General features: G+C 34.2%; 3 protein-coding genes across 3 annotated transcripts in view; 1 reads left to right on the top strand and 2 right to left on the bottom strand.

Annotated features, from left to right (window-relative positions):
* The window catches only part of LOC132036258 (uncharacterized), a 35,241-nt gene extending 12,340 nt beyond the window's left edge, over positions 1–22,901 (top strand). The window contains exon 4 of the transcript XR_009409552.1: positions 22,723–22,901. The gene's annotated coding sequence lies outside the window, so the exon portion shown is untranslated. The remainder of the gene's footprint in view (positions 1–22,722) is intronic.
* LOC132048015 (agamous-like MADS-box protein AGL29) lies at positions 7,923–8,768 on the bottom strand. Its single transcript, XM_059438964.1, has one exon. It carries the CDS (start codon positions 8,723–8,725, stop codon positions 8,177–8,179), a length of 549 nt encoding a protein of 182 aa, XP_059294947.1. The 5' UTR covers positions 8,726–8,768; the 3' UTR covers positions 7,923–8,176.
* Positions 22,902–26,359: 3,458 nt separating the features above from the next.
* LOC132048014 (agamous-like MADS-box protein AGL29) lies at positions 26,360–27,189 on the bottom strand. The gene has a single exon (XM_059438963.1). It carries the CDS (start codon positions 27,112–27,114, stop codon positions 26,581–26,583), a length of 534 nt encoding a protein of 177 aa, XP_059294946.1. The 5' UTR covers positions 27,115–27,189; the 3' UTR covers positions 26,360–26,580.
* Between the last annotated feature and the right edge of the window lie 361 nt (positions 27,190–27,550).

Here is a 27,550-nt window from a genome sequence, read left to right as displayed (position 1 = left end):
TCGTGAACAGAGCGGAGTGGATGCAGACGAGTCATTTAGCTGACCTGAACTAGTTTAGGATTGAGGAGTACAAAGTAATTGGGATGTTTAAGAGCCTCGATTTTCATGTTGATTGATAGCTTAATTGTACTTAAGAGAAACATAAGCGTAGGCTTTGTAGTAGTTATTTTCTTAATTCAAAACCACATGAACTAAGCTCGAATATGATTTGAATTACAATTCAAAGATGTATGAACTGTTCTGTTGGGTATTATAATCTTCCACATTTGTCATGTTATACTCATTTTAACACATCTAAAGGTACTCCCGAATTCTGAAAGCAAAAGGGCCATCATAAAAGTCAAGCATGCCTTTTTCTGGGGGAGAATGAGATTAGGTGAAATCATGTTACTTTATGGACATGGACACCACTATGACAGAAGCTTTTCATTCTTAGTTAATAGCTTAGTTCACTAAATCAATATCCTAGCATTCCTCTAGAATTTCTGAAGTGTTACAAAAATGATATGTCACACATATAACACGGTGAAGAGTGATATCTTTATGTACTAGAGACGTACAGGTATTTACTTACAGGTATCTGATTCTAAGAAGAGAGCGCATTATGACCAGTATCTCTCATTTCAAAAAGCACTTGTTGATATGTGTTCTAGACAAGGTTCTAAAATGTGCACGTATGAATCATATAGCACGTCAATCAAGGAGATGGAAGTTGTTGAATGTTTAAAGTGGTATAGACAAACAGTAAACAACACATTGGCTGAAAAAGGGTAGTATCTGGATCAGGCTATTTTGATGCACTGGAAAGAGATTTCTACTCAGCATTACATTTAGCTTTCTACGGCCCTGAGATTGAGTCAGATCTCAGGCATTCATATCAGAATGTTTTCAAGTAAAACGCCTTCTAATACAAGATATAGGTCTCTCATTGTCTCTTGGGGTTTTTGTTTATTGATGTTAGTAGTAATGATTTTTCTCTACCAACAGATTTTGGCTATTTGAACCTCGATGTGGCATGCATGACATTGGAGGTTGGTATGTGGAGACATTTGGCAGAGATAAGAAAGGCCGAAATGTGCCGTCTCAGAGGTATTTGGATGGCTTAGAGGCAAATGATCACTTTGAGAAGTAAGTATCTGGTGTAGAAGCCTCAAGCATATAAAATTGAAATTCTCCACCCATTTGATGATAAACCCATGCATTGTGGCACTTTGGCAGAAACAAATTTAGGTATTTATAATTTGTGCTGATAACTATGCTTTGATGTTTTTCATCTTGATAAATAGATCTAACTTTACAATGCAGGATGTGTTGACACCCTGCTTGAAAAGATCATTGTGAAAATCTTTCTATCCTTCTAATGAGCGTAGCCGAAGCCACTCGGCTACAATTGGTTATCGTTCTCATTATGTCCCATGAATATGGAAAATTTATCTTCAATTGTAATAACCATGAATAATTCCCTTCTCCTGATGTTGCATAAACAAATTCCACATGAAATGTTGTTGGATTATCTCGTAGGCTTGAAAGCAGTAACGTGGGTTTGATGTGCAGATATATTCTTCAATGTGCAGGAGACTACATCCAGCAATGTACTTGCTTGGTCTTGCCTACAGGACTCTAGATATTGAACATTCAAGGAGAAATAAACAGAGAATGAAGGATCTTATGGAGTCAAACTTATCTAGAGTTCTCAGCTGGTGCAAGAGACTAGTATGCTGAAGCATAGTGACATTTAGCTTTATGATCATATACTTGCTCAGCCCCGGATTTATTAGGCAACTGTATCTTTTTTGAGAAGGGTAACAAATTTATACTCTATCAGCACAAAGGCAGTGCTAAAAGCTATATTTACAATTCCCAAAAAGAGCTGATGAAACAGATGATTCGCACTTTTTAAAGAATCCTCATATAAGCTAGGTCGTTGATTTGGATGGCTCGTGGATTGATAAGTCAAACACGATGATCCTTCAACACAACAGATTTTTCTCATATGCTGTCATGGAATTCACAATCACCGTGAAGCAGCGTAAAAGTGCTCTTAGAGAGAATCAGATTATTGATCTAGATTTAGTCTATCTGATTTTTTTTGGATGGAAAAGAAAAACTGAAAATGAATGACATAGTTAACGGACTTACTGCTTATAATTTTATTGATGTCTAGTCATCCACATTTAACTATGAAAAACTGTGGGTCCTGATCAATGTCATGTTTTTCTACTTCTATCACTGTTGTCTTTCCTTTTCTCTCATTTCCCTCTCCTTTCAATTTTAGTTACTCTTTCTCAGAAGGTGTAACTATGAAAGCTTATGGTTAAGGTTAACTATTAAAAAGACAAAAGGTTAGAGATAAAAGTCATAGTTTGCCCTCCTTTCATTTCATATCACAGGGCTCTGCTCTTCCTATGTTGGTAGATTTGGTGCTTGTTTGTTGTAAGCATAGGAAATTTCGACTCCAGCGTCCATGAAACTAGTGGAGCAATTTGTTTATTGGATTTGTAAGTAGTTTAACGAATTTCCGGCTCCTAGAGACACCAGTGGCTAAGTATCGGTTGAGTAGAAGATGATGCCATTGGATTGCGAAATTTTTGTTTCATTCATAACTTAAAAGCAGGAAATCCATAGAGCATTGGGCTGAAGGTATTCATATCAGAATGTTTTCAAATAAAATGCCTTCTAATACAAGATATAGGTCTCTCATTGTCTCTTGGGGTTTTTGTTTATTGATGTTAGTAGTAATGATTTTTCTCTACCAACAGATTTTGGCTATTTGAACCTCGATGTGGCATGCATGACATTGGAGGTTGGTATGTGGAGACATTTGGCAGAGATAAGAAAGGCCGAAATGTGCCGTCTCAGAGGTATTGGGATGGCTTAGAGGCAAATGATCACTTTGAGAAGTAAGTATCTGGTGTAGAAGCCTCAAACATATAAAATTGAAATTCTCCACCCATTTGATGATAAACCCATGCATTGTGGCACTTTGGCAGAAACAAATTTAGGTATTTATAATTTGTGCTGATAACTATGCTTTGATGTTTTTCATCTTGATAAATTGATCTAACTTTACACTGCAGGATGTGTTTGCACCCTGCTTGAAAAGATCATTGTGAAAATCTCTCTATACTTCTAATTAGCGTAGCCGAAGCCACTCGGCTACAAATGGTTATCGTTCTCATTATGTCCCATGAATATGGAAAATATATCTTCAATTGTAATAACCATGTATCCCTTCTCCTGATGTTGCATAAACAAATTCCACATGAAATGTTGTTGGGTTATCTCGTAGGCTTGAAAGCAGTAACGTGGGTTTGATGTGCAGATATATTCTTCAATGTGCAGGAGACTACATCCAGCAATGTACTTGCTTGGTCTTGCCTACAGGACTCTAGATATTGAACATTCAAGGAGAAATAAACAGAGAATGAAGGATCTTATGGAGTCAACCGTATCTAGAGTTCTCAGCTGGTGCAAGAGACTAGTACGCTGAAGCATAGTGACATTTAGCTTTATGATCATATCCTTGCTCAGCCCTGGATTTATTAGGCCACTGTATCTTTTTTTAGAAAGGTTACAAATTTATACTCCATCAGCACAAAGGCAGTGCTAAAAGCTATATGTACAATTCCCAAAAAGAGCTGATGAAACAGATGATTCGCACTTGTTAAATAATCCTCATATAAGCTGGGTCGTTGATTTGGATGGCTCGTGGATTGATGAGTCAAACACAATGAGCCTTGAACACAACAGATTTTTCTCATATGCTGCCATTGAATTCACCAAACCATCGTGAAGTAGCATAAAAGTTCTCTTTCAACAGATTGCTGTGCTGCTGCATTTCCCGGTCTCTCATTTTTGGTGCCACGACCTAATATGATAGTATGTAAGGTTACTCCAGCCAGCACACTAAGGAATTGGCCCTCGGTGTTCCATTACAATCTAGTTTGGTTACTGAATGGAGTAGATTGAATTGCTGAAGCACCATCAAGAATGATACTGTGTTAATGTGAAGAATTGCATGTTTACTGCCTGTTGCATGGTCTTCAGTGACACTACATAATGCTAAACTATGCTGATCCTATATCTTGAAAGCCATATTTGGATCATAACATTATGGCCCTGCAAAGGCACCTTATGTAGAAACCGAGTAATGCCTCAAGCCAAGGGAGTGAAGCTGGAGATTTCGAGGAGAAGCATGGTGTTAGCACAGATCTTAGATATTACTGTTTGCATTACAGGGAGGGTGATGATCAGATGATTGAGTTGCACTAGCGGTAACTAGTTTACTTATTATGACTCTTGTACTTTTGTTCTTGGCATACAGGTTCTCTGATATATAGAACATCAAATAGTTCTCTGTGAAAAATAAAACAGTTGGTGGTTAGTATATTTGAGTTCAATTACACAAAGCTTGTAAGTAGTCGGAGACCTTTTATCGGGGTGTTCTTTTCATTTTGTTTAAGTGGGTCTCCCATTTACAATACTGCATCAGCTGGCGCCAGATTGAACAACTCTTTTATGCAATTGCACTGTGAACAATGTAATTTCATAATGTTTAAATGTATCTCCAATTTCAATTTTTGGATACTAAACTTGATGCAACACTCTTGGGCTGTTCTTTAAAGTGAAGACCGTTGAATTTTCTTTGATTGTGGAACTGTTCACGATGAAATCTTCTACTGGTTTACTATATGAAAAATAAGTGTAACTAGTAATATCTCAGTTCCAACCAGTACCCATCCCAGCAATTTAATTGATGACCAGTTCCAACTCCCAAGGATGTGTAAATTGTGAGTCCAGAAACGAGAAGAGTACTATGTATTAGTGTTGGTTCACTAAAATCAATTCCTTTTAAAGAAAATTTAAGTAATGCACCAAAGTCATCAGACAATTTAGCACGGGGGAGTGGATCAATTAGTTCAAAGAATGTGCAACAAAGCAATAAAGCTATTCAAAAGAGTAATTTTCTACCAACTAAGCAATAGCATCGTGAAAGGACCTTGTGCGTTATGGGTCCTAAAGTTTATACATAAATAAGTGTTGACTAATTTCGCACTATTTAGAAAATTCATTTTCTAAAATTTGTGGAAGATCAAGGAATTTCTTTCCTTCATCAGTTCACATTGTTTATTCAATAAAATGTTTCAATAGGTCTACTGATCTAGAACAACACAAAACTTCATTGAATATTAAATATGAAACAAATTAAATCTCATGGCATTTTGTTATCATGGAAGTAGGGGTGTTCATGATTCGGTTTGGGTCGGTTATTACTTAAAAGATGACCAAGTCATTTAAGTCGGTTTTTCAAATACAAAAATTAAATCAAACCAATTAAATCGTTTTTTCATTGAGTCGGTTTATGTCCTTTTTTTAATTTTTTTTTTTTTCAATCTTTATCAGTTTTTAATAAGATTATTATTTTTCTTATTTATATACACAAAATGAAGCACTTACGGGATTCAACAAGAAATGAAAGTAGTTAAGAATTTGGAACATGACTAAAAGAAAGCTGGGATCCGACCATAACTTGGCAAATAGTTAAAGAATTTTCATTGAAGGCGAAGCAAAGCATATATAGGTTAAGAGATTTGAGTAGGAAAATCTAAGGTTGTGTGGGTAAATAAGGGTTTACTTGTAAGAGAGTCAAAATGAAGTTCAGGGAGCACTTAATGTCTCTTTCATAATAGCTTTTACAGACCTTTGGTTTGAAAGAATCACCAAATAAAATAACTGAGACTCTGCTTAGGCCCAAAGGAAAAAGGTAATACAATATATACTACACTGTAAATTTTTTCATTATATATAAGTGCGGTGGGGGTACGAACACAGCCGCCCCCACTTGTATAATGAACTTCACAAATTGTACACGTAATGAATGCTTGTATCATGAGCTATATAACTTGTACACTTTATCCAACTATTTTTATATTCCACGTAGACATATGTCATAGTACTTAATATTTATTCCTTTCTCATGTATAAACGTATGCACTTCAAATTTGATTCTCCGACACATTTATTTCCTCCGTGCACTTTTACTTGTTCACTTTTGACTTTTCGTATTCTAGCTGAATATTTATTCTCTTCTCATGTATAGACATATGCAGTTCAATTTTTATTCTCCTACATAAATTTATTTCGTCCGTGCACTTTAATATGTTCACTTTTGACTTTTCACACTCTTTAAGAATTAATAAATCCCACGTGGATATATGCCATAGTACTGAATATTTAATCTCTTCTCATGTATACACGTGTGCACTTCTATTTTAATTCTCCGACACATATTTATTTCCTCTGTGCACTTTTACTTGTTCACCTTTGACTTTTCACGTTTTTGCTGAATATTTATTTTCTTCCCATGAGCTTCACAAATTGTACACACAATGAATGCTTGTACCATGAGCTATATAACTTGTACATTTTATCTAACTATTTTTATATCCCATGTAGACATATGTCATAGTACTTAATATTTACTTCCTTCTCATGTATAGACGTATGCACTTCAAATTTTAATTCTCCTACACAAATTTATTTCGTCCGTGCACTTTAATATGTTCACTTTTGACTTTTCACATTCTTTAAGAATTAATAAATCCCACGTGGATATATGTCAATGTCATAGTATTGAATATTTATTCTCTTCTCATGTATACACGTGCGCACTTCTATTTTAATTCTCCGACGCATATTTATTCCGTCCGTACACTTTTACTTATTTACTTTTGACTTTTCACGTTTTTGCTGAATATTTATTTTCTTCCCATGTTTCTAATATATATAAGCGAATAGACTATTGGAGAGAGACTATGACAAATGTCTAAGTGGGATAAAAAAAGTAGTTGTTTAAAGTGTGCAATTTATATAACTTTTGGTATAAATTTGCATTGCTATTGTTCGTCCTCTTTTCACGTTTAAAGAATTAAGAAAGAAGGAAAACCGTTTTCCTTCTTTGTCAATACTTTACTTATCTTACTCTCATTTGCATTTTCTGATTATTGTTTCTTTACATTTATAAAATGTATTACTTTATATTTTCATTTCGGAATTAAAATTTGGTGATTTACGATATAACATATCACATTTCTAATATGTTATAATACTTAATATTTATTCCATAGACGTATGCACTTCAATTTTAATTATCCGACACATTTATTTCCTCATATTTTTTAATTAATTTAATAAAAATATTTTATTAGTTTTGCTTTTAAAAAATCCAATATATACAACAATGGTTCTTATGTTTGGATTTGAACAGTTAATTGATTGAGATGGATATCAACTTGTCGGTATACATATAGGATATTAAACAATTTAAAAGAAAAATTCTAAAATCAAAATATTAATGTTCCCTCACCTTCTTACTAATTTTCTTTTTCACATTGATGAACAACTTTCATTGTCATGACTATGACAAATTTTTAAAAATTATTTACAAAATACAAACCTTAAAGACAGGCTAATTAAAGTGAATAAAAATGTTCGGCCCGTGCATCGCACGGGCATATATGGCTAGTTTCAAATATATACATACATATATATGTGTGTGTGTGCGCGCGCGTGCATGTAAAATTAATTTTTAAATAATATTAGTATAATCGGTTTGATTTGGGTTTTTTTTGGTTATTTTATACTTAAAATCAAAATCAAATCATATTTTGTCAGTTTTTAATACCCTCTCTGTTTCAATTTATATGAACCTATTTGACTGGACACAAGTTTAAAAAAGTAGAGAAAACTTTTAAAGGTGTAAGATGAGTCACATATATTTTGTGTGTCTATAAATCATTGTATAAAGGTAAATTGTTTCCAAATATAGAAAGAGGTAATTCTTTTTATCATGACTAATAAGGAAATGGGTTCACATAAATTGAAATAGAGGGAGTATTAAAAATCAAATCAAACCTAAAAAATTTCGATTTTTTCTCAAATTTGATTCGATTTATCGATTTCCCGTGAACAGCCCTACATAGAAGAGTTTATTTAATTGGATTTACACAAAGGACAAGAAAAACATAAGAACTTCATAAACTTTTTTTTTTTTACGCTGACGACCGAACACTTAAAATAACTGACTTGACAACAAGACAACCACATAATTGACCAAACTAAAAAACTTGATAGTTGCACTAGTCCCAAATTCAAGAACTCCAATCAGCATTGCACATTAGTGAGTTTCAGAACTCTCTCCCTCATCGGGATCAGAAACAACATTCAAATCAAACTTGGAGCGCTCGGCCAAAATATTATTTTTTGCTTCTTTTTTTATTTTGTCCAATCGCAACTTGAGTGCTATCAACTGCTCTAACCTGTTTTTATCAGGCGGTATTTCTGAACCAGGGTACAAGACCCTATACCTTCTTTTTTTACTTTCTTCCTCCTTGTTCAGTACTTGTGATTCATTACAAAGATCATTAAATGCCTGAAAGACATATGATTTCCTCACATCAGGTTGATCGACAACCTGAGGATTATTTAGTTCCCAAACAAGGAATTTATCAATTATATTTTCTATACTAGTGGAGCCATAGGAATATGGCTTTCCACTAGGTGAAACGAGGAGAACACCAACATCTTTTCCCGTCGAAGTTGAAAGCTCATTTGCTTGCCTGAACAGGCTTTGTTTCCTTTTTGAAAAGGTAACGTAGCGTGCTTCTTTAGATTCAACCAACTTCATCTCAATCTTTTGCCTACCCCTACACACCTTCCTTTCCATTGCAAAGCAAATACTTAAAGAAGAAATTAAGCAGATATTTTGGTTGAATAAGCTTGTGCAATGTCGAGAAGAATGCCCATGTAATTTATAGTTGGTTGACGACTTTGTTTGTCACGCCTATTGTCACATGTAATTAATGTATTCATTTAATGTGAATCCGTTACCAGATTATCACGATTCCGAATAAATTGTATAATTATTTCCACTGCAATTACAAGTAATTAAGCTTGAACGAATGAAAAGACAAAGGAAACACAACCACACATTAAAATTGATTTACATACATATCTAATGTTATTTAAAAAATAAAAATAAATCTGCAACTCTAACTCATAAAAACCTTATAAGGTGATTTTACACCTCTAATTGCTTGGATTTATTGTTACTTTTTAACCTTGACTTACTTTATGAAAGTTGTTGAATTAATTTTCTTTTTTTTTTCTTTTTTTTCTTTTTTTGACATCATCTTTATCACTTGTGCTATTTTCAAGGTTTCACATAATGCTCAATAACACAAAATTCACATAATGCATATATTACAAGTTACAACACACGACTCATAACTTGATCCCTAAATAAATTAAATATATATTCTTCTGAAGTAATTACACTAACTAAATTTTGTAGTGTTCTTAAGTTACAGTTAACAATTAGAATGAACAATCACTCCTGTAGATAAATGAATCACACTATCATGAAAGTAGGAAGTGAAAGGAGGAAGCCTTTTAAGCAAAAGTTGAATTACCAAAATGTACATAAAACATTGAACGACTATTTTACCCTTTCCTTAAATGTTATGACTACAATATTTTTGGACTAAAAAGTATATTTACTTCCCAAAAATAATAAATTTGTACCACATTAAACAACCAAGTAAATGAGAAGATATGATTTATGTATTTGCTTTTAATGATACATCCCAACAAACAATAGATACGTACCACAATAAATGGCTAGGTAAATAAAAAAGACATATCAAGAAAAGAAAAAAGAAAATGAGAAGACATAAGTCATACATTTACTTTTATGAAACTTCCCAATAAATAATATAATACCACAATAAAGGCAAGGTAAATGAGAAGACATAACTCTTGTATTTACATAATGATTATAGAGCCCATTTGGCTTCGCTGATTTAAAGTAGCTGATAAGTATGAAGTGCTGAAAAACATTTTTAAGTGCTAAAACTGATTTAATAAATAAGCAGTTACGTGTTTGGAAAAATGATAAAACTGATAATAAGCAGTTGAAGTGCTTGGTAAAAAAATGCTGATAAGTCCTTTTTAAAAAAAAAAAAAAAGACTTAAATGCCCTTAAAAATATTTACACTAATGGTTTATATGGTTTTAAAATCCAGATACATTCAAATACAAAAGAATTTGTCTCAATTTATTTTTAATACAAAATTGATTATGTAACATTTTTTTATAAATATTTTGTGATAAAGCTATAATATAATCCGAAGTTGTAATATAATTATGAGAAAAGACATCATTTAACCCCTGAACTTGGCATGAAAACTCAGTTTGGAAACTAAACTTAACTTCTATTTATTTACCCCCTTAACAACTTACGATTTAATTATCTTCCCCCTCTAGTGGCCCAGGACACAGGCGCGTGTTTGACAGCGCCACACCCGCGCGTTAATTAATTTTTGTTAACGTTTTTTTTTTTTTTTTTAATACAAAACGACTGGGGAACGATTATAATTCGTTCCCCCCTTTTTAATCCCAACCCGACCCACCACCCTTTAGAACCCTAAGTTCAACTTCATCTTCATCTTCATCACCTTCAATCAGCCCCATTTTTTTTTCCCCCATTCATGAAATTCCTCTTGCTCACACCATTGCTCCTTCATATATGTATTCTTCCTCCACGAAATTTCTCCATCAAATTTCTCCTCCAAATTTCGTCCATAATCTCTCTCGTGTTCTAATTCGAAAATTTTGTGGGTTCATAAATGTCTCAAGGTAGCCGTTCATCTCACGTAAAATGTAATTGTGGCACCATTGCAAAACACCTCACTTCATCGACTCCTAGTAATCCCGGACGGAAATTCTACAAATGTCCGAGGCCTAAGGGCAATTCTTGTGGATTTTGGGAATGGGAAGATGAATTGTTTCCTGAGATGCGATGGAATAATGTTCAAAGTTTGACGTCGTTGTTAGATGCGGTCAAGATCGAAAGGGACAAATTGCAAGAAGAATTAATTGCCATTGAGGCTAGACATCTAAATGAAGTTAACAAAATGAAGGAGGAATTAATTGGCTTGAAGAGTAAACAGCAATTTGACTTGAAAAAAGTTCTAAACTTGGAGGAGAAACTTGCAAATACAAGGATGTTGCTTTTGATTTCGTGGGGAATATTTATTGGCTTTTTGGCGGCTTCGTTAATCAACCGAATTTATGTTGTTGTATGTTGTAATCGCGTAGTAGGTAATGTAAGAACTTTATGGTCTTGTTGTAATGTAAATGTCATGGAAGAACTTTATGCTCTTGTTGAAGAATTTTGTTGTTATGGAAAATATTACCTTGAAAATGATAGCATAAGTCGAGAAATTTTATAAATTACTTTAAATAGAGAATCTGGAAACCTAATCTATCATTACTATCTCCGGATCCTCCTTTACATGAACAAAAAACACTATGCGGTTCTCATCTAAACATGCCTTAAAACACAACACATCTCCTATCCCTAATCCGGCAAAGATCAATGAAGGCTTTCCAACCTTGAGCGAGGCGCGTGTATACGCCAACCTTGTATTTCATATTATACTCATGATCGTCGTAATGAACAACGGCGTCCTTGTCGGTGTTGGGAAGAAATTCCAAGATGTCGGTTGGAAAGGATACGTAAAAAAAAAAAAAAAATGTTATTACCAAAAGAGGTAAAAGAACAATTGAAAATATATAATACGACAAGACTTACGAAATCGTCTTTTTCGACGTACGATTTCGTCAATTCTTTGTCAAAACATGCGGCCATTTCCATTTCATCCATCTTAGATGAAGGTCGCCTCTTTAATGTCACTATATGTGTTAAGAGTTATTTGAGTTGAGTGAAAGTGAAATGGAAAGAAGGCCTATTTATAGTTGAGTTGAGTTATAGTGTTAGTGTGATCAAGTACTTAATGATGTCTCGGATTCATCAATTTTTTGCGCGGAGTGCCCTTCTTTTGGGGTGGTCTTTAAATTTTGCCCCTCATATTTGTGGTCTTTAAATTATGCCCCTCATATTGCTGGTCTTTAATTTTTGCCCTTCGCGCGGTGTTCGCGTTCGAACCCTCGCTCAAGCAAAAATTAAAAAAAAAAAAATCGCAAGACAAGGGTTGAATCGCTGTATGCCGGACCCGGCATACTTTTGTTAAGGAATTACAAATTTTATGCCGAACCCTAAGCATACTCATACCTTATGGGCGGACTTGGCATAAGTATGCGGGTCCGGCATAACTTTGATAATTTCTTCACAAAGTTATGCCGGTGGGGGCATACTTTTAATGGGCAAACTTTCTTCATCACAACACTTGCACATAACACAAATTGGTTCTACACTCAAGCCCCATTGTATGATCCTATTAGCAGTGTGCTTCCATGTAAGCACAATCACATTGTGAAATATATTTTGGTCGAGTGGCATGTTGAAACACCATAAATTTTCGGTTGACTCTTTCAGGATTACCTAATAATTGCAAGAATTTAGTTCGAATCAAGCTTTTTCCGGTTGAGAAGAAGTATGCACTTGCTCCAGGATTCTCCAAGAACCAATAATTTGTCTAACCATCCAATATGTCTGGCCAAGCTTAACCTTTGTTAAATTGGTCAAATCCTACTCTTTGACATAGTAGGCATGGATCCACTTTATCCATAAACTTTTATGCCGGACCGGCATAACTTTGTGAAGGAATTATCAAAGTTATGCCGGATCCAAGCATACTTATACGCTAAGTCTGCCCATAAGGCATAAGTATCTTGGGTCCGGCATAACTTTGATAATTTCTTCACAAAGTTATGCCGGTGGGGGCATACTTTTAATGGGCAAACTTTCTTCATCACAACACTTGCACATAACACAAATTGGTTCTACACTCAAGCCCCATTGTATGATCCTATTAGCAGTCGTGCGGATCTTCCATGTAAGCACAATCACATTGTGAAATATATTTTGGTCGAGTGGCATGTTGAAACACTATAAATTTTCAGTTGACTCTTTCAGGATTACCTAATAATTTGTCTAACCATCCAATATGTCTGGCCAAGCACTGTTAAATTGGTCAAATCCTACTCTTTGACATAGTAGGCATGGATCCACTTTATCCATAAACTTTTATGCCGGACCCGGCATAACTTTGTGAAGGAATTATCAAAGTTATGCCGGACCCGGCATACTTATGCCAAGCACTGTTAAATTGGTCAAATCCTACTCTTTGCATTGAATGCAAATTTTAAGCATTCAATGCATTTTGACTGCTCAAATGTGTACACTGCTCAACGCACACTGCTGAAATGTGTAAACACTGATCAAATCTGTTTACTGCATTTAGTGTTATACACAAAATTGCAGTGACAGCTGGGCAGCTTCTCTATGCATTTAATGTCATGCACAACACCAGGAAACCAGGAAATGCCAGAAAACCAGGAAATATACAGCAAAATTGCAGTCACAGCTGCTTAATATTGCAAGAAACGAATGTCAATACAGGGCAAAATTGCAAGAAACGAATGTCAATACGGGGCAAAATTTCTCGCTTAATATTCCAACAATAGAATGTCACTACAGGGCAAAATTGCGATCCACAAACTTCAAAATTGATAAAGCCTAAGTGCATATTTGTTTGACAAATGTACATCATCTACCATAATTGTTTCACAAAAACAACATTAAAATCTGCCATCCTTTGCGCATAACAAGTCGCACCAAAGACATAAAATCTGCATCCAACCTTCCATTTCATTTACAAAGAACTCGTTTGACTTAAAGAGTTCAACTCGGCGGCTTTGGCCCTTGTTCTCATTCTTTTTTGTCCACTCATTTGTTGAAGACCTTGTTGTGTCATAGCTGGACTACTTTTCCATTTTAGTCCTCCAAGTAAAAGTATTCTCAACTTCAACAACTGCCCAAGCCAAAATGGTAGCATCCTTGTTCCCATCCTTACAAATGTACCACAAGCAATTGCCCTTTACTAACACCTTTAAAAAACACCCATCCAACCCAATTGCTCTCCTACAACCAGCCTTGAATGCCTTCTTCATGGCATCAAAACATATATAAAAGGACTAAACCTTGATTCCACCTTCAAAAGTTTCTTCACTCACCTAACCACACATGTGCTACCCGGATTAGTCCTTAAAAGCTCATCCCTATAATCCAAAATTCTTTTGAACTCCTCTACATTGTCACCCATGATTTGTTGCAAAACAATGCTTTCGCTTTCCTTGCCACGATCCTACCAATATACACCTCCAATTCCTTTCTTACCAAATTTTGAAGCTCAAAAATTCTAATGCTAGGTTCAGAAATAATTCTATCCTTGTACCTTTCTGAAATATACAAAGAATTTACCAACTTGTTCTTTGTTGTGCCATTGCACTTGTGAACAGGATTATAATTCTTCACAACAAAATCATTTGTTCTAGAATCTTAACCGGCAAACAATAACCATGGACAGCCAGCCGTTGAAGCACTTTACCCCTCACCCTAGTTGGTTCATTGACATATTTATCCAACTCTACATGTTCTTGAACGCATACCTAGTAAGTGCTTTCCTAAACCGCTTAGCACTTTCAAATGCAAGACTCCGCCTCCCAAACTATTTCTTTACACTCGGGATAAAAAATAACCCTATTTCTAATTCTTTTTGGTCTCCTTGACTTTTTTGTAGGCTTTTCAACCACACCTTCGTCATCGGCTTCATCATCGCCTCTATTTCAAAGCTAACGTGTTCATCCGAGTCATAAAATGGCTCATCCCCACCCAATTTTCCTTCAAAAGTACTCTTACTTCTAGATAAATATTCATCATGTCCCATATCTACACCCTTTGGCCCTAAATCTATCCCTTCAGATCTCTTAGCCTTATCTTTCTTCTTTTTTGATTTTAGAGCCACCCTATCTTTCCTTAGATTCCTATCCTCCTCATGAACATCACTATCAAATTCTTCTTCTTCACCTTCCTCTACCACTACATTGTCAGACTCCTCGCATTCACTCTCACTTTCTAAGTCGGAATCATCATCATCATCACCGGAGGAAGTAGTAAACGGGGCAACCGAAGGCCCACCCAAGGGTTCATCAAGACCAAGCAGCCTTTTCAAACCCTAAGCCTTCACTACCCCCAAATGTTTGACTACCCTCACCCGCCCCTACCTTTTCATTTATATCTTCACATGCGGGGTTATCAAAAGCAAAAAGATTCCCCACCTACAGGGCAATAGGTGGAAGAGCAGGGGGACCACAATAGGTTCCTCAACAAGATGAGTCGAAAAAAATTACAACAATATCTCCGTTTTTTAATTGAGGTGCAATACCAATAATGTCCCTATCACTTTTAACTTCTACTACAAATCGACATTTGGTGGTCTGATATATACACAACAAGATGAAACATTATAACCGATTTCTTTAACATAGTAAACAAGCTCAAAATAAGAGAATTTATCAAGATCAACATCAAAATAACTGGCCACACTACCTCCAACATACTTAATACGAGGGGTTTTTTCTAAATTACCTCCGCGGTTAAACCTCGCAGTCACAAACACATCGTCCATTTTCTTCACAAAACCTAAAATTATAAACAAATGAAAAATTACAAGATTCGCTTACTATTTACACCAAAAAAAAAAAAAAAAAAAGAAAAAAACGAAGTTAAAGATTAATTTTTTGCAAAGTAAATCGAAATCTACACAAACCCTAACGAGAACAACAAGAATCGTGTACCTTTGTGGCTAACTAATCTTCAATATCACTCGTAAACGACAAGATTTACGTATATTTTCGGATTTTAACTTTGCAATGATCGGTTTGTGAGGTTTGGTTGTGTAGTGGAAAGGGGAAAAGTGTCGATTGAACGGTGGTTAGGTATTTTGTTTGGGATGGGTCGATTTAATCGGGGGGGGTCGGGGTCAACTGGGCCGGGGTCGGGTTTTATGTGGGAACGGGTAAAAATAAGTTGGGGAATTAATAAATGACGTGGACCAATTAGCTCGCGCGTGTCTAACACGCCTGGCCCTCAACCGGTCCGGGCCACTGCAGGGGAAGATAATTAAATCGTAAGTTGTTAAGGGGGGTAAATAAATAGAAGTTAAGTTTAGTTTCCAAACTGAGTTTTCATGCCAAGTTCAGGGGTTAAATGATGTCTTTTATTAATAACTTGAAAAAGGTTCGTCATTAAAAAATATATTTAAATACTCCCTCCGTTCACTTTTAATTGTCCAGTATTCTAAAATTACATTTTTACTTTTACTTGTCACTCTTAGCATACCAAGAAAAGATAATTTCTTTTTTACCGTTTTACCCATAGTACTTAATTACTCATTTCAAATCAAGCAAGTCCATTAGAATCATACACCTCTTAATTGGGGTATCATGGTAAATTATGCACTCCATTTATTATTTCTTAAAGGGTGTACAAAGTCCATAGCGGACAAGTAAAAGTGAACGGAGGGAGTACTACGAAGAATAATTGTATAAAAACAACTAAAAATAGAGAAAAGCAAACACCCATAGGGAAATTATGGTTATTCTAACAAGAAAAAGGGTTAGATAAAAGTATCAGAAATTAAGGAGTCGTCAAATTTGTATAGGGCAAAATCCGTAGACACCAAGTGGACATATCAAAAGATGACATGTGGCGATGGTGACAGGCCAGATTCGAGTCAGCAAGCGAGAGGCTCCGAAAAAACATATATACGATGTTCCGGAGAAGTAATTTGGTAATCGCTACCGGAGACAGAAACTACAAAAGGTCCGGAGGAGTGTGCCAACTCACCCATCAAACGTCATTCAATGCACAGCGGTTAGAGAAGACCCTCGAAGATTCTTCCAGCCTTTATTAGCCTTTATCATCTCTTAATTACCTTTTATTGCAGCATAAATATTGGTAATTAAGGGGGCATGACTCATGGAACTTGTACTCCATAGTTCAAGTATAAATAGAGCTTTTTCTTTCATTGTAAGAGGCATCTGAAGCATTATACAACAATACAAAGTATTCACATTATTTTTAGTATTTGCTCTTTCTTGCTTAATTCGTTGAGGTTATAGTGATTCACCGCCCGGAGACTAGCTCAAAGCTTCTCCAAGGCCCAGGCTATACATCTAGCTTATGCTTTATTTCAATTGTCTTGTTAATTATTACTTACTACTAGGAAATTTGTCCGCGCTTCGCGCGGTAGGAGAAAATGTATTGATTATTGAACTTCTAAATAATTATAATGTGTGTTCTTTAGTATAATGTGTTCGTGAAATTAGCACGGACATGAAAAATTATATTGATGATTGAACTTATAAACAATTGTCTTGCTTTATTATAATGTGTTCGTGAAATTATAAATATTTCAAATTCATATATATAATTAAACTTTCATTTGAGTCGGATTTAGTTCACTTTTTGAGAATATTTACATATAAGAAATTTCACCACATTTTGTAAGTGAGGTTATTACCACTTACAATCAATATGTCTTCGTCTTTTTCTTCAGCTAACACTTACACAGGAAAACACTAAGTGATTTTAGGAGTTGAACCACTCTTCTTCGGCGAAATCCACCTACATATTTCAATCGATTTTTATAATTTTACAAAATTACATGACCGAATAATATTTGTACCATGAGTTGAACTATTCAATCTCGACTTGTTTTTTTCAACTATTTTGAAATACTCAAAAGTAAGATGTATGCATATTCAAGAACCAATTTATAAGTCTACAAAGCAAATTTAGTCATCTAAGCAACAATAAGAATATTAGATTCATATTATGGAATGTGGATTTTTAAAGCACTTATTCTTTGTTAGTTTGTTTCGAACTTCAGAGGTAATAAACACTAAATTCATATCTGTGTCGCTCTATTTCTTTAGCGCCTCCCCTCTTCCACCATTTAAATTTCCACTTCAGAAAAGAAAAAATCATCGGAGCTGCAAATACGTAATTATTGTACGCGCAGGAGCTTATCAAAATGATTTTATTTTTTTTCTTTCGTCTTCATACTTAATTTTGTCTCTCTTCTTCTTCTTTTTTTTTTTTTTTTTTTTTTTTTGTGTGTGTGTGTGTGTGAGTTTGTAGAGTTATTTCCAATTTATACTATTGAGTGATGAAAAAGTTAAAAATAGAATAACTATAAGAGAATATAGATACAATTATCAAATTAGTATCACTCTTTAAATCTTCAAGCAAAGCAGTGTCCATTGAAATTGCTAAAGAGGCATACATGCATAGATGCCTTTTTAGATGACGTCGACCCTTCCAGATTTCGCTTAGTGTTAAACTACTACAATAAACTCGTAGCTAAACCTAGGGATCAAGATGAATGAAATAAGTTGATGTTACAGCCCTGAATTTTATATAACCCCACCTTTTGCCTTCCTTCCATTATCTTCTTTTCATTGATCAACTAATTACTATCGTTGTATGATAGAGAATAATTAACAAAATCAACAAAAGAAAAGAGAGGGTACAAAATAGGTCGAAAAATACTATAAGTTGTATTGTCATATATAATATAATGAAAAAATACATCTCAAAAAATATTTAAAGTTCATATAACTTGACTCTCGAAAAGCAACAATAAGAAATATTTTAGGACAAAGAAAGTAACATAAAATGTTCAGTGAAAGAACATAAAACACTTGACACACAGGAAAAGACTTGTTCTAATGACAAATTTGAAGGCTTGTTCTAATGACAAATTTGAAGGTTCGGTAAATAGAAAGGTTCTAGTTAATAGGTATACCTGAGATTGTATCTTTGGAAATTACCTCATTATATATGATAGGAAGATCAACTTCAACTCTTCATTTTCAATAACCTTGTCAAAAAAAAAAAAAAAAAAAAAAACATGTTAGAGCATGCAAATTAGAGTAAGTACAAAGAATCACTTCCAATCTATATATATAGTGCAAAGAATATTAAGAGGCATAATTAAGGATTAATTATCAGTGCAATTGTAAGGGATTAATAAACGTAAAAAACTGTTAGAAATATAGTGATTAATTAGGGAAAACTGTTATGGAATGTGAATTATATAACCTAATTGCTATTTAATATGGAGTCTTTATTATGATTGCAGATGGAATACTGATTATTTTATTTGGTAAATTGAGTTAATTAAATAAGAAATGCCAAAAAAATGAGATAAAAGATAAATACCAATGGAGGCCTAAGAGAGGTGCCACATCACCTTTTTTATTCCTAGCTTTATATTATATATAGATTTCATAATTTTGGTTACATTGATCCACGTGTCCTTGACCTTGCGTACAAATTCAACTGTACCGTTTTTTCATGTAAACAAAAGTATATGCAAACCACAGTTGTTTCTTACTTAACATATGCAAACAAATTTTATAAAGTAAGGAAAAAGAAAGAAGAGTGATTTACAATAGATAAAACTTTCTCATTCAGGTTCGATTGCTTTTGATGTCGAAGAGTTACAATTTCTTGATTGTTTCTTGATGGTAGGCAACAGAGTTGTTAAGAGAAATGAAAAAGGAGAGGGAGTGAAATCACGGAGAGAGTTAGGGTTTTCATTTCGGTGAGGATATTTGGGTAATACAAAATAATATTAGGAATAAAATAGTAAAAAGCTTGGTCAAACCTAAAGTGCTTATAAGTTGAAAAATAATAAGTTAGGAATGACCAACTTAGGGCTTTTCACTTATTTTGGCTTATAAGCACTTGGCATATAAGCATTTTAAATTTTACCAAACGCATAGATAAGCCAAAAAGTACTTATAAGCCAGTTTGACCAGCTTATAAGCTTAACCAAACACCCTCATAATCTACACGTCCCCTCCTTTTTTGAATTGGATGATATTTTGTCATTTAATTTGAAGATTAATGATTAGCTTTTCACTGAACGTATTTTCATTTATCATAAATTAATTTCTTCTAACTTTCCATGCATATCTCACTGTTTGAGTGCTAGCTTTTACAATTCTTAGATGTTTAATCTTCTTATTCTTGTGTTTTCAACCTTGTTATTTTTTTTAAAAAAAATCAAACACTATCACATTAGTAGAGAGAGTCTTTTCTTATGAATTTGGTACTAGAAAACACACAATTAAACTAGAATTTTAGGGATACCATGAAAGTGAGGACGCATAGGTGCACATCTAGATGCCAGCAAGAATCACGTTCATGAGACGTATGGAAGTAGTATTCGTAGAAATTGAATTCAAGAGTTACGGACTATGCTGTATGTTTGTATTCAGGTGAAGAAGTTGTGATTATTGTCTTTTTTTGTAAGTTTCTAGGCTTATAAACAATAATTCTTAGTTGAAATATTTTGTTTTTACGGAACATAATACGTGGGACGTCGTCGAATATCGAGAATTTATTGTATAATCTAAGAATTTACATATGAATTTTGATCAGCCTTGGACTGAAGCCTGATAGGTTTTGGTGTTTTAGCGGGGGTGGCTTTTGGGTGAAGCCTCTAAAGCCTAGACTTTAGGCCCCTCATATTTTGGGGGCGCATTTTTCATCAATATAGATTATTTTTGCAAAATTATAAAGTATTTTAAGTACTTTTTTACATTAAAAGAAAATGTTAATTAATTTATAGAAAATATGGCCCCTAAATCAGTAATTAATGTGTATTATACAAATACTCAATCTATATTTACTATATTGACAAAAAAGAAGGCCCTCGATTGGTTTCTTTACAATGCTCAATCTGCTTTTAATCTTTCTCTAAATTCTAGTATACTTCTATGCTTTCACATTCTTCTTTGTTTCTCCAAGAGAGTCTTTAACTATATTGCTATGAAAGACAAGAGCTATATTGTATGGATTTGCTATTTTTGTTTTTCTCAGGCACCAACTATTGCAAGAGGTATATTGAAGCACCAAATAAGTATTCTCAAATCAAGTTATCAACTTCTTAAATCAGGTTCTATTATTTCAAATTTTTCATTTTTTTTCATCTAAAACTTGCTTGTTTATGTTATTTTACGATGTAATGTATATTGTCTCTTTAACTATTTATTAGAATATAAAATATGTCAACTAGAAAATATAAATCCGGTTGTTCAAAACTCAAAAAGAAAGAATTGAATCTTTGGTACAATCTCAAAAAGGAGCTCTTGAGGAAGTAAATAAGATATCTGACATAGATCCTCAAAAAGTAGACTTCAAATGAAAAACAATTATGGATTCTTTTTTCGATTCTCGTTTTTGTGACAAAAAAAGTTAGGCCCCTCATTAAAGTTTGGCTTTAGGCCCTAACAGTATTGAGCTGCCCCTGTGTTTTAGTTATGAGATTTATCTTGTAATAGGCTTATAGCGTGATTTCCATATTTTGTGAAGGTCTCATTTTAATATTAAGAGAGAACATATCTTTTCTTTCTTTGTAATATAAAATGGGGAAATTTCTTTAAAACAAATAAAAGTGATAAGTAATTAAATAGTGGTTACTTTCTTTTTCTTTTGCTTAATATATATAAGTAGATAATTGAAGAGCAACCTTATTCGGATAGTGTTTCTATATTTCAGGAAATATAAATGAACGAACATTGTTTCTACTTATATGCACGATGACGGACATCTCCAACGTAGTTTAATGTTGCTAATCCTAATTATTGTATAATGCTAAATTAACATGACTAACATCATGCTCGGGATAAAATGGTTATTTGAAACATATTCTTCAATTTAATTGATCTTTTGTTACATGTTTCAATAATTTTATGTTGTTATTTACTAAATAATTGGTGATATATGTGGAACGCACGCGTCGAAGAACTAGTAAATAAATAAAATGAAAAATGCTAGAAAATAGCCCAACATAATTTCATGAGCAACTGGGTTTCAATTGAAGTTTGAACCCCTTCATGCAAGGTAGCTCCCTCCCTACTTTCAATAATTTCATATGAATATATCTAAAATTTGGAGAAACTCATAACTCTGATTTAAATATTTATAAACAAGTTTCGGTATTTCTGATTTTGCTAAAGTCTGCTGCATTAAGAAATATCGGTAGTTTAGGAGCCATTTTCCTGTAACTTTGAGATTTATAAACAATGTCTTTTCTGGCCAACATCACTCTCTCTAAAGCTTTGGAACATTACCAATATCATGAGGAATCCTGAAATCGGATTTCTTTCTGTTCGTACTCCAAGTTCACCATGTTGCTCCTTGACTGAAAGAATTAATATTTCCTCTACTAAGCAAGCATAGAAATGCTTATGGTTAGTATGAATATATCTTAGTCCTGTTAATACGTTTACTTTAGGTCCTACTCTGTCTAAGAGTCTTTTAGTCCTATTAGAGATTCTTATTCCGGTCGGAAATGTAGAGAACTTCTAGTACCTTTCATTTTTATTGTTATTTTGTATAATGTTGACTTGAGATGAATTTAAATGAGGAATATGGTTAATGAGGATTCAAATAGTTGTCTTCAACTTGTCTGAGACTGAGGCATAATAGTTGTTGCTTGTTTGCTTATAGATAAGCAGTTCTAGGATTGCTTTCACTATGCTTTTTGGTGTTTAAATTTGTTGGTTGGTGTTGCAATATAGTTGACTTGCAACTCTAGAACTTTTTCCTTGGAATGGATGTCTGTCTCTTGGCCTAAAGAGTAATATTCGTGATTCTTCCACTTTAATTCTTCCACATGCACTGGTATCAATTAGGAGATGAAGTATCAATCTGTGAGTGCAGATGCAGCAGAGCTAAGCTACCTCCAAGCAAGTAAAGTCCTTGAGTACTCATCAAGTGTACTAGATATTCGCTTCCTAGATTTTTGTCAATCTACGATGACGTTTGTGCCTATTCTCCAGTTACAATGTAAGGTGAAGAGGTGGTTCAGATTATTGAGCTGGATTTAGTCTATCTCATTTTTGTTGGATGGAAAAGAAAAACTGAAAAGGAATGACATAATTAATGGAAGTTATGGCTTACAAATTTATTGAAGTCTAGTCATCCACGTTTAAATATGAGCTTGAAAAATTGTGGGTCCTGATCAATGTCTTCTCTTTCTACTTCTATCAGTGTAGTTTTTCCTTTTCTCTCATTCTCTCCCTCTTTTTCAATTTTAGTTACTCTTTTCTCAGGTGTAACTATGAAAGCTTGTGGTTAACTATTAAAAGACAAAAGGTTAGGGACCTTATGGCTATTCTTGTGTTAAAAATTGTTTGTTGTGATCCTCAATGTCACTAAAAGTCGTTGTTAGTCTCCTTTTCATTTGATATCACAAGGCTCTGCTCTTCCTATGTTGGTAGATTTGGTGCTTGTTTGTTGGAAGGGTAGGAACTTTCAACTCCAGTGTCCTTATAGCTAGCGGATCAATTTGTTAGATTTGCTTTAGATTGAATTCGTTAGTAGTTTAACGAATTTCCGGCTCCTAGAGACACCAGTGGCTAAGTATAAAGCAGGAAATCCATAGAGCATTGGGCTTAAGGTATTCATATCAGAATGTTTTTTAGTAAAACATCTTTTTTCTTGTTTGTAATACAAATATAGGTCTCTCATTGTGTCTTGGGTTTTTTGTTTATTGATGTTGTTAGTAATGATTTTTCTCTACCAACAGATTTTGGCTAGTTGAACCTCGATGTGGCATGCATGACATTGGAGGTTGGTATGTGGAGACATTTAGCAGAGATAAGAAAGGCCGAAATGTGCCATCTCAGAGGTATTGGGATGGCTTAGAGGCAAATGATCACTTTGAGAATTAAGTACCTGGTGTAGAAACCTCAAACATATGAAATTGAAATTCTCCACCCATTTATGATAATCCTATGCATTGTGGCACTTTGGCAAAAACAAGTTTAGGTATTTTATGAATTGTGCTGATAACATGTTTTGCATTTCGATAAATTGATCTAACTTTACAATGCAGGATGTGTTTGCACCCTGTTTGAAAAGATCAATATGAAAATCATTCTGTACTTTTAACAAGCCTAGCCAAAGCAACTGGGCTGGATATTGTTATCGTTCTCATTATGTGCCATGAATATGGAAAATATATCTGCAATTGTAATAACCATGAATAACTCCCTTCTCCTGATGTTGCATAAACAAATTCCATATGAAATGTTGTTGGATTATCTCGTAGACTTGAAAGCAGTAACATGGCTTTGATGTGCAGATATATTCTTCAATGTGCAGGAGACTAAATGCAGCAATATACTTGCTTGCTCTTGCCTACTGGACTCTAGATATCGAACATTCAAGGAGAAATAAACAGAGAATGAAGGATCTTATGGAGTCAAATGTATCTAGAGTTCTCAGCTGGTGCAAGAGACTAGTACGCTGAAGCATAGTGACGTTCAGCTTTATGAATCATATCCTTGCTCAGGAATTTATTAGGAAACTCTATTTTTCTTTTTTGAGAAAGGTAACAAATTTATATTCCATTAGCACAAAGGCAGTGCTAAAAGCCATATTTGCAATTTTCAAAAAGAGCTGATGAAACAGATGATTCACTGTTGTTCAAGAATCCTCATATAAGCTAGGTCGTTGATTTGGATGGTTCGTGGATTGATGAGACAAAGACCATGAGCCTTGGGGTGCATACGGTATGGAGGAAAACATTTTTCAGTTTTCTCATGTTTGGTTGATAAAATTTTTTGGAGAATATTCTCTCAAGGAAAACAAGTTTTCGTAAAATGAGGAAAATGACTTTCATAGTGGAAGTTGGGAAAACAAGTTCAACAAGTGGCGTTCCATATTGGTTGTGTCCTCTAGACCCTCTAACATACCTCATATTCATCCCCACCACCGTAGCCCTCATCCCACCAACCCACCCTACTTCCCACCCCACCTCCCATAGATTTAGATTATATACAAATGCTTTTAGGATAATATTTTTGGCTTATGTACCGAACACAAGAAAAATAAGCAAGGCATCCACTTATTTTCTAAGAAAACATTTTCCTTCATATCAAACACAACAGATTTTCTTATATGATGCCATTGAATTCACCAATCACTGTGAAGCAGCTTAAAAATGCTCTTTCAACCTCCAATGAGATTGATGTGCTGCTGCATTTCCTGGTCTCTCATTTTTGGTGTCACGACCTAATGAGATAGTATTCAAGGTGACTCCAGTCCGCTTACTAAGGAATTGGATCTTATTATTCCATTAAAATCTAGTTTGGCTACTGGATGAAGTAGATTGAATTGTTGAAGCACCATCAAGAATGATGATGTGTTAATTTGAAGAATTGCATGTTTACTTCCTTTTGGCATAGTCTTCGGTGACACCACATGATGCTAAACTATGCTGATTGTTATCTTGAAAGCCATATTGGGATCATAACATTGTGGCCTTGAAAACAGAGTTGATGCCTTATGTAGAAACTTCGGTAACGCCTCAAGCCAAAGGACTGAATCAGGGATATTTCGAGGAGAAGCGTAGTGTTAATGTAGATGGCTGCTATTACTGTTCTCGGGTGATGGCTGCCATTGTAGGGTGGCTTTTGATTCAGATGATTGATGTGCACTTGCTGTAACTAATTTACTTATTATAATTCTGATACTTTTGTTCTTGGTATACATGTTCTTGATATATAGAACATCAAATAGTATTCTATGAAAAATGAAACAATTGGCGATGGTATATTTGAATTCAACAAATCTTGTAAGTAGCGGGAGACCTTTTACTGTGATTTTCTTATCATTTTGTTTTAGTAGGTCTCTCATTACAATACTACATCAGCTGGTGTCAGATCAAACAACTCTTTTATGCAATTGCACAATGAACAATATAATTTCAGAATGTTAAAATGTATCTCCAATTTCAGTTTTTGGATACCACACTTGATGTAATTACAGTCATGCACTGTTCTTTGGAGTGAATATAATTAAATTTTCTTTGATTGCTGAACTGTTCTGGATGAAATCTTCTACTCGTTTACTATATGGAAAAGAAGTGTAACCAGCAATATCTCTACTAGTGTCTATGCCAGCAATTTTAATTGATGACTAGTGCAACAATGTGTACATTATGAGTTCTAGAAAGTGATGACTAGAAATCAAATTATGAGTTCTACAAATGCAATTATATTAGAAGTGTAGTATGTATAGTGTTGGTTCGATAAAATCAATCCCTTTTAAAGAAAATTCAAATAATGCAACAAAGTCACTAAACAAATTTGTAGAATATAATGGATCAACTGGTTTAAGGAATGTCCAATCAGGCAATAAAACTAGTCAGAATAGTAACTTCCATCAGCTAAGCAGCGGCGTCATAAAAGGACCTTTTGTGTTATGGGTCCTAAAATTCATTTAGTGATAAGTCTTGACTAATTTCACACTATTTAACAAATTCAACTCCTAAATTTGGTAAAAGATGAATTTCTTTCCTTTATCAATTCACGTTGTTCATTCAATAAAATGTTTTATTTGGTCTACCAATATAGAAAACAACAAAGCATCGTTAAGGATTAAAGATGAAACAAATTAAATCCTATGGCATTTTGTTATCACAGAAGAGTTTATTATATTAGATTTGGATGAAGCACAAAAAAACATAAGAACTACGTAACATTTTTCCTAATGATTGAAGACTTACGACAACTAACATGACAACAAAGACAACTACATAATTGATTAATTAAAAGACTCGATAGTTGCATCGGTAAATTCTCCTCCTAAGACTAGTTTCAAATTCAAGAACTCCAATTAGCATTGCTTCATCAGTGAGTTCCAGAACTCTCCCCCTCATATAGATCAGGGACAACATTCAAATCTAATTTGGCTCGCTCAGCCAGAATATTATTTTTTGCATCTTTTTTTATTTTGTCTAGCCGCAACTTGAGTGCTACCAACTGCTCCAACCTGTGTTTATCAGACGGTATTTCTGAACCATGATACAAGATCTCATACCTTCTTTTTCGACTTTCTTTCTTCTCGTTCACTACCTGAAATTCTTCATAGAGATCATCAAAGGCCTTCCCCACATCAGGTTGATCGACAACATGGGGATTATCTAGCCTCCATTCCAGGAATCTATTAATTATATTTTCGATACTAGTGGAGCCATAGGAATATGTCTTTCCACTAGGTGAAAAGAGGAGAACACCAACATCTGCTCCCATCAAAGTTGAAAGCTTATCCGCTTTCATGAACAGGCTTTGTTTCCTTTTTGAAAAGGTAACGTAGCGTGATTCTTTACATTCAACCAACTTCATCTCAATCTTTTGCCTACCCCTACTCACCTTCCTTTCCATTGCAAAAAGAAAATACCTAAAGAAGAAACTAAGCAGATGTTTTGGTTGAATAAGCCTGAGCAATGTCGAGCGGAACGCCCATGTAATTTATAGTTGGTGCATGACTTCGTTTGTCAAGCGTATTGTCATGTGTAATTAATGTATTCACATTATGTGAATTTATTACAGGATTATCATGAATCCTTTTAATAAAATTTTATTATTATATTTATCCCACTGCAATTATAAAGAACAAATCTACAACTCTAACTCATAAAACCTTATAATGTGATTTTACACCTCTAATTAGTTGCATTTATTGTTACTTTTTAACCTTGCCTTGCTTTATGAAATTTTTTTACGTAATTATTTTCCTTTTTGACATCATCTTTATCACTTTCACTGTTATTTTTAAGATTTCCACTTTTAAGTCATATAGACAATTCGATGCTCAGTA

This window comes from Lycium ferocissimum, chromosome 2 (assembly GCF_029784015.1).
Source record: "Lycium ferocissimum isolate CSIRO_LF1 chromosome 2, AGI_CSIRO_Lferr_CH_V1, whole genome shotgun sequence".
NCBI classification, from domain to species: domain Eukaryota; kingdom Viridiplantae; phylum Streptophyta; class Magnoliopsida; order Solanales; family Solanaceae; genus Lycium; species Lycium ferocissimum.
The sequence above is the reverse complement of the archived record's forward strand: the minus strand, read 5'-3'. Positions and strand labels throughout refer to the sequence as shown.

Coding starts and splice junctions, on each gene's coding strand:
- LOC132048015 (XM_059438964.1), bottom strand. CDS start 8,725: ATGGAAAGGAAGGTGTGTAGGGGTAGGCAAAAGATTGAGATGAAGTTG.
- LOC132048014 (XM_059438963.1), bottom strand. CDS start 27,114: ATGGAAAGGAAGGTGAGTAGGGGTAGGCAAAAGATTGAGATGAAGTTG.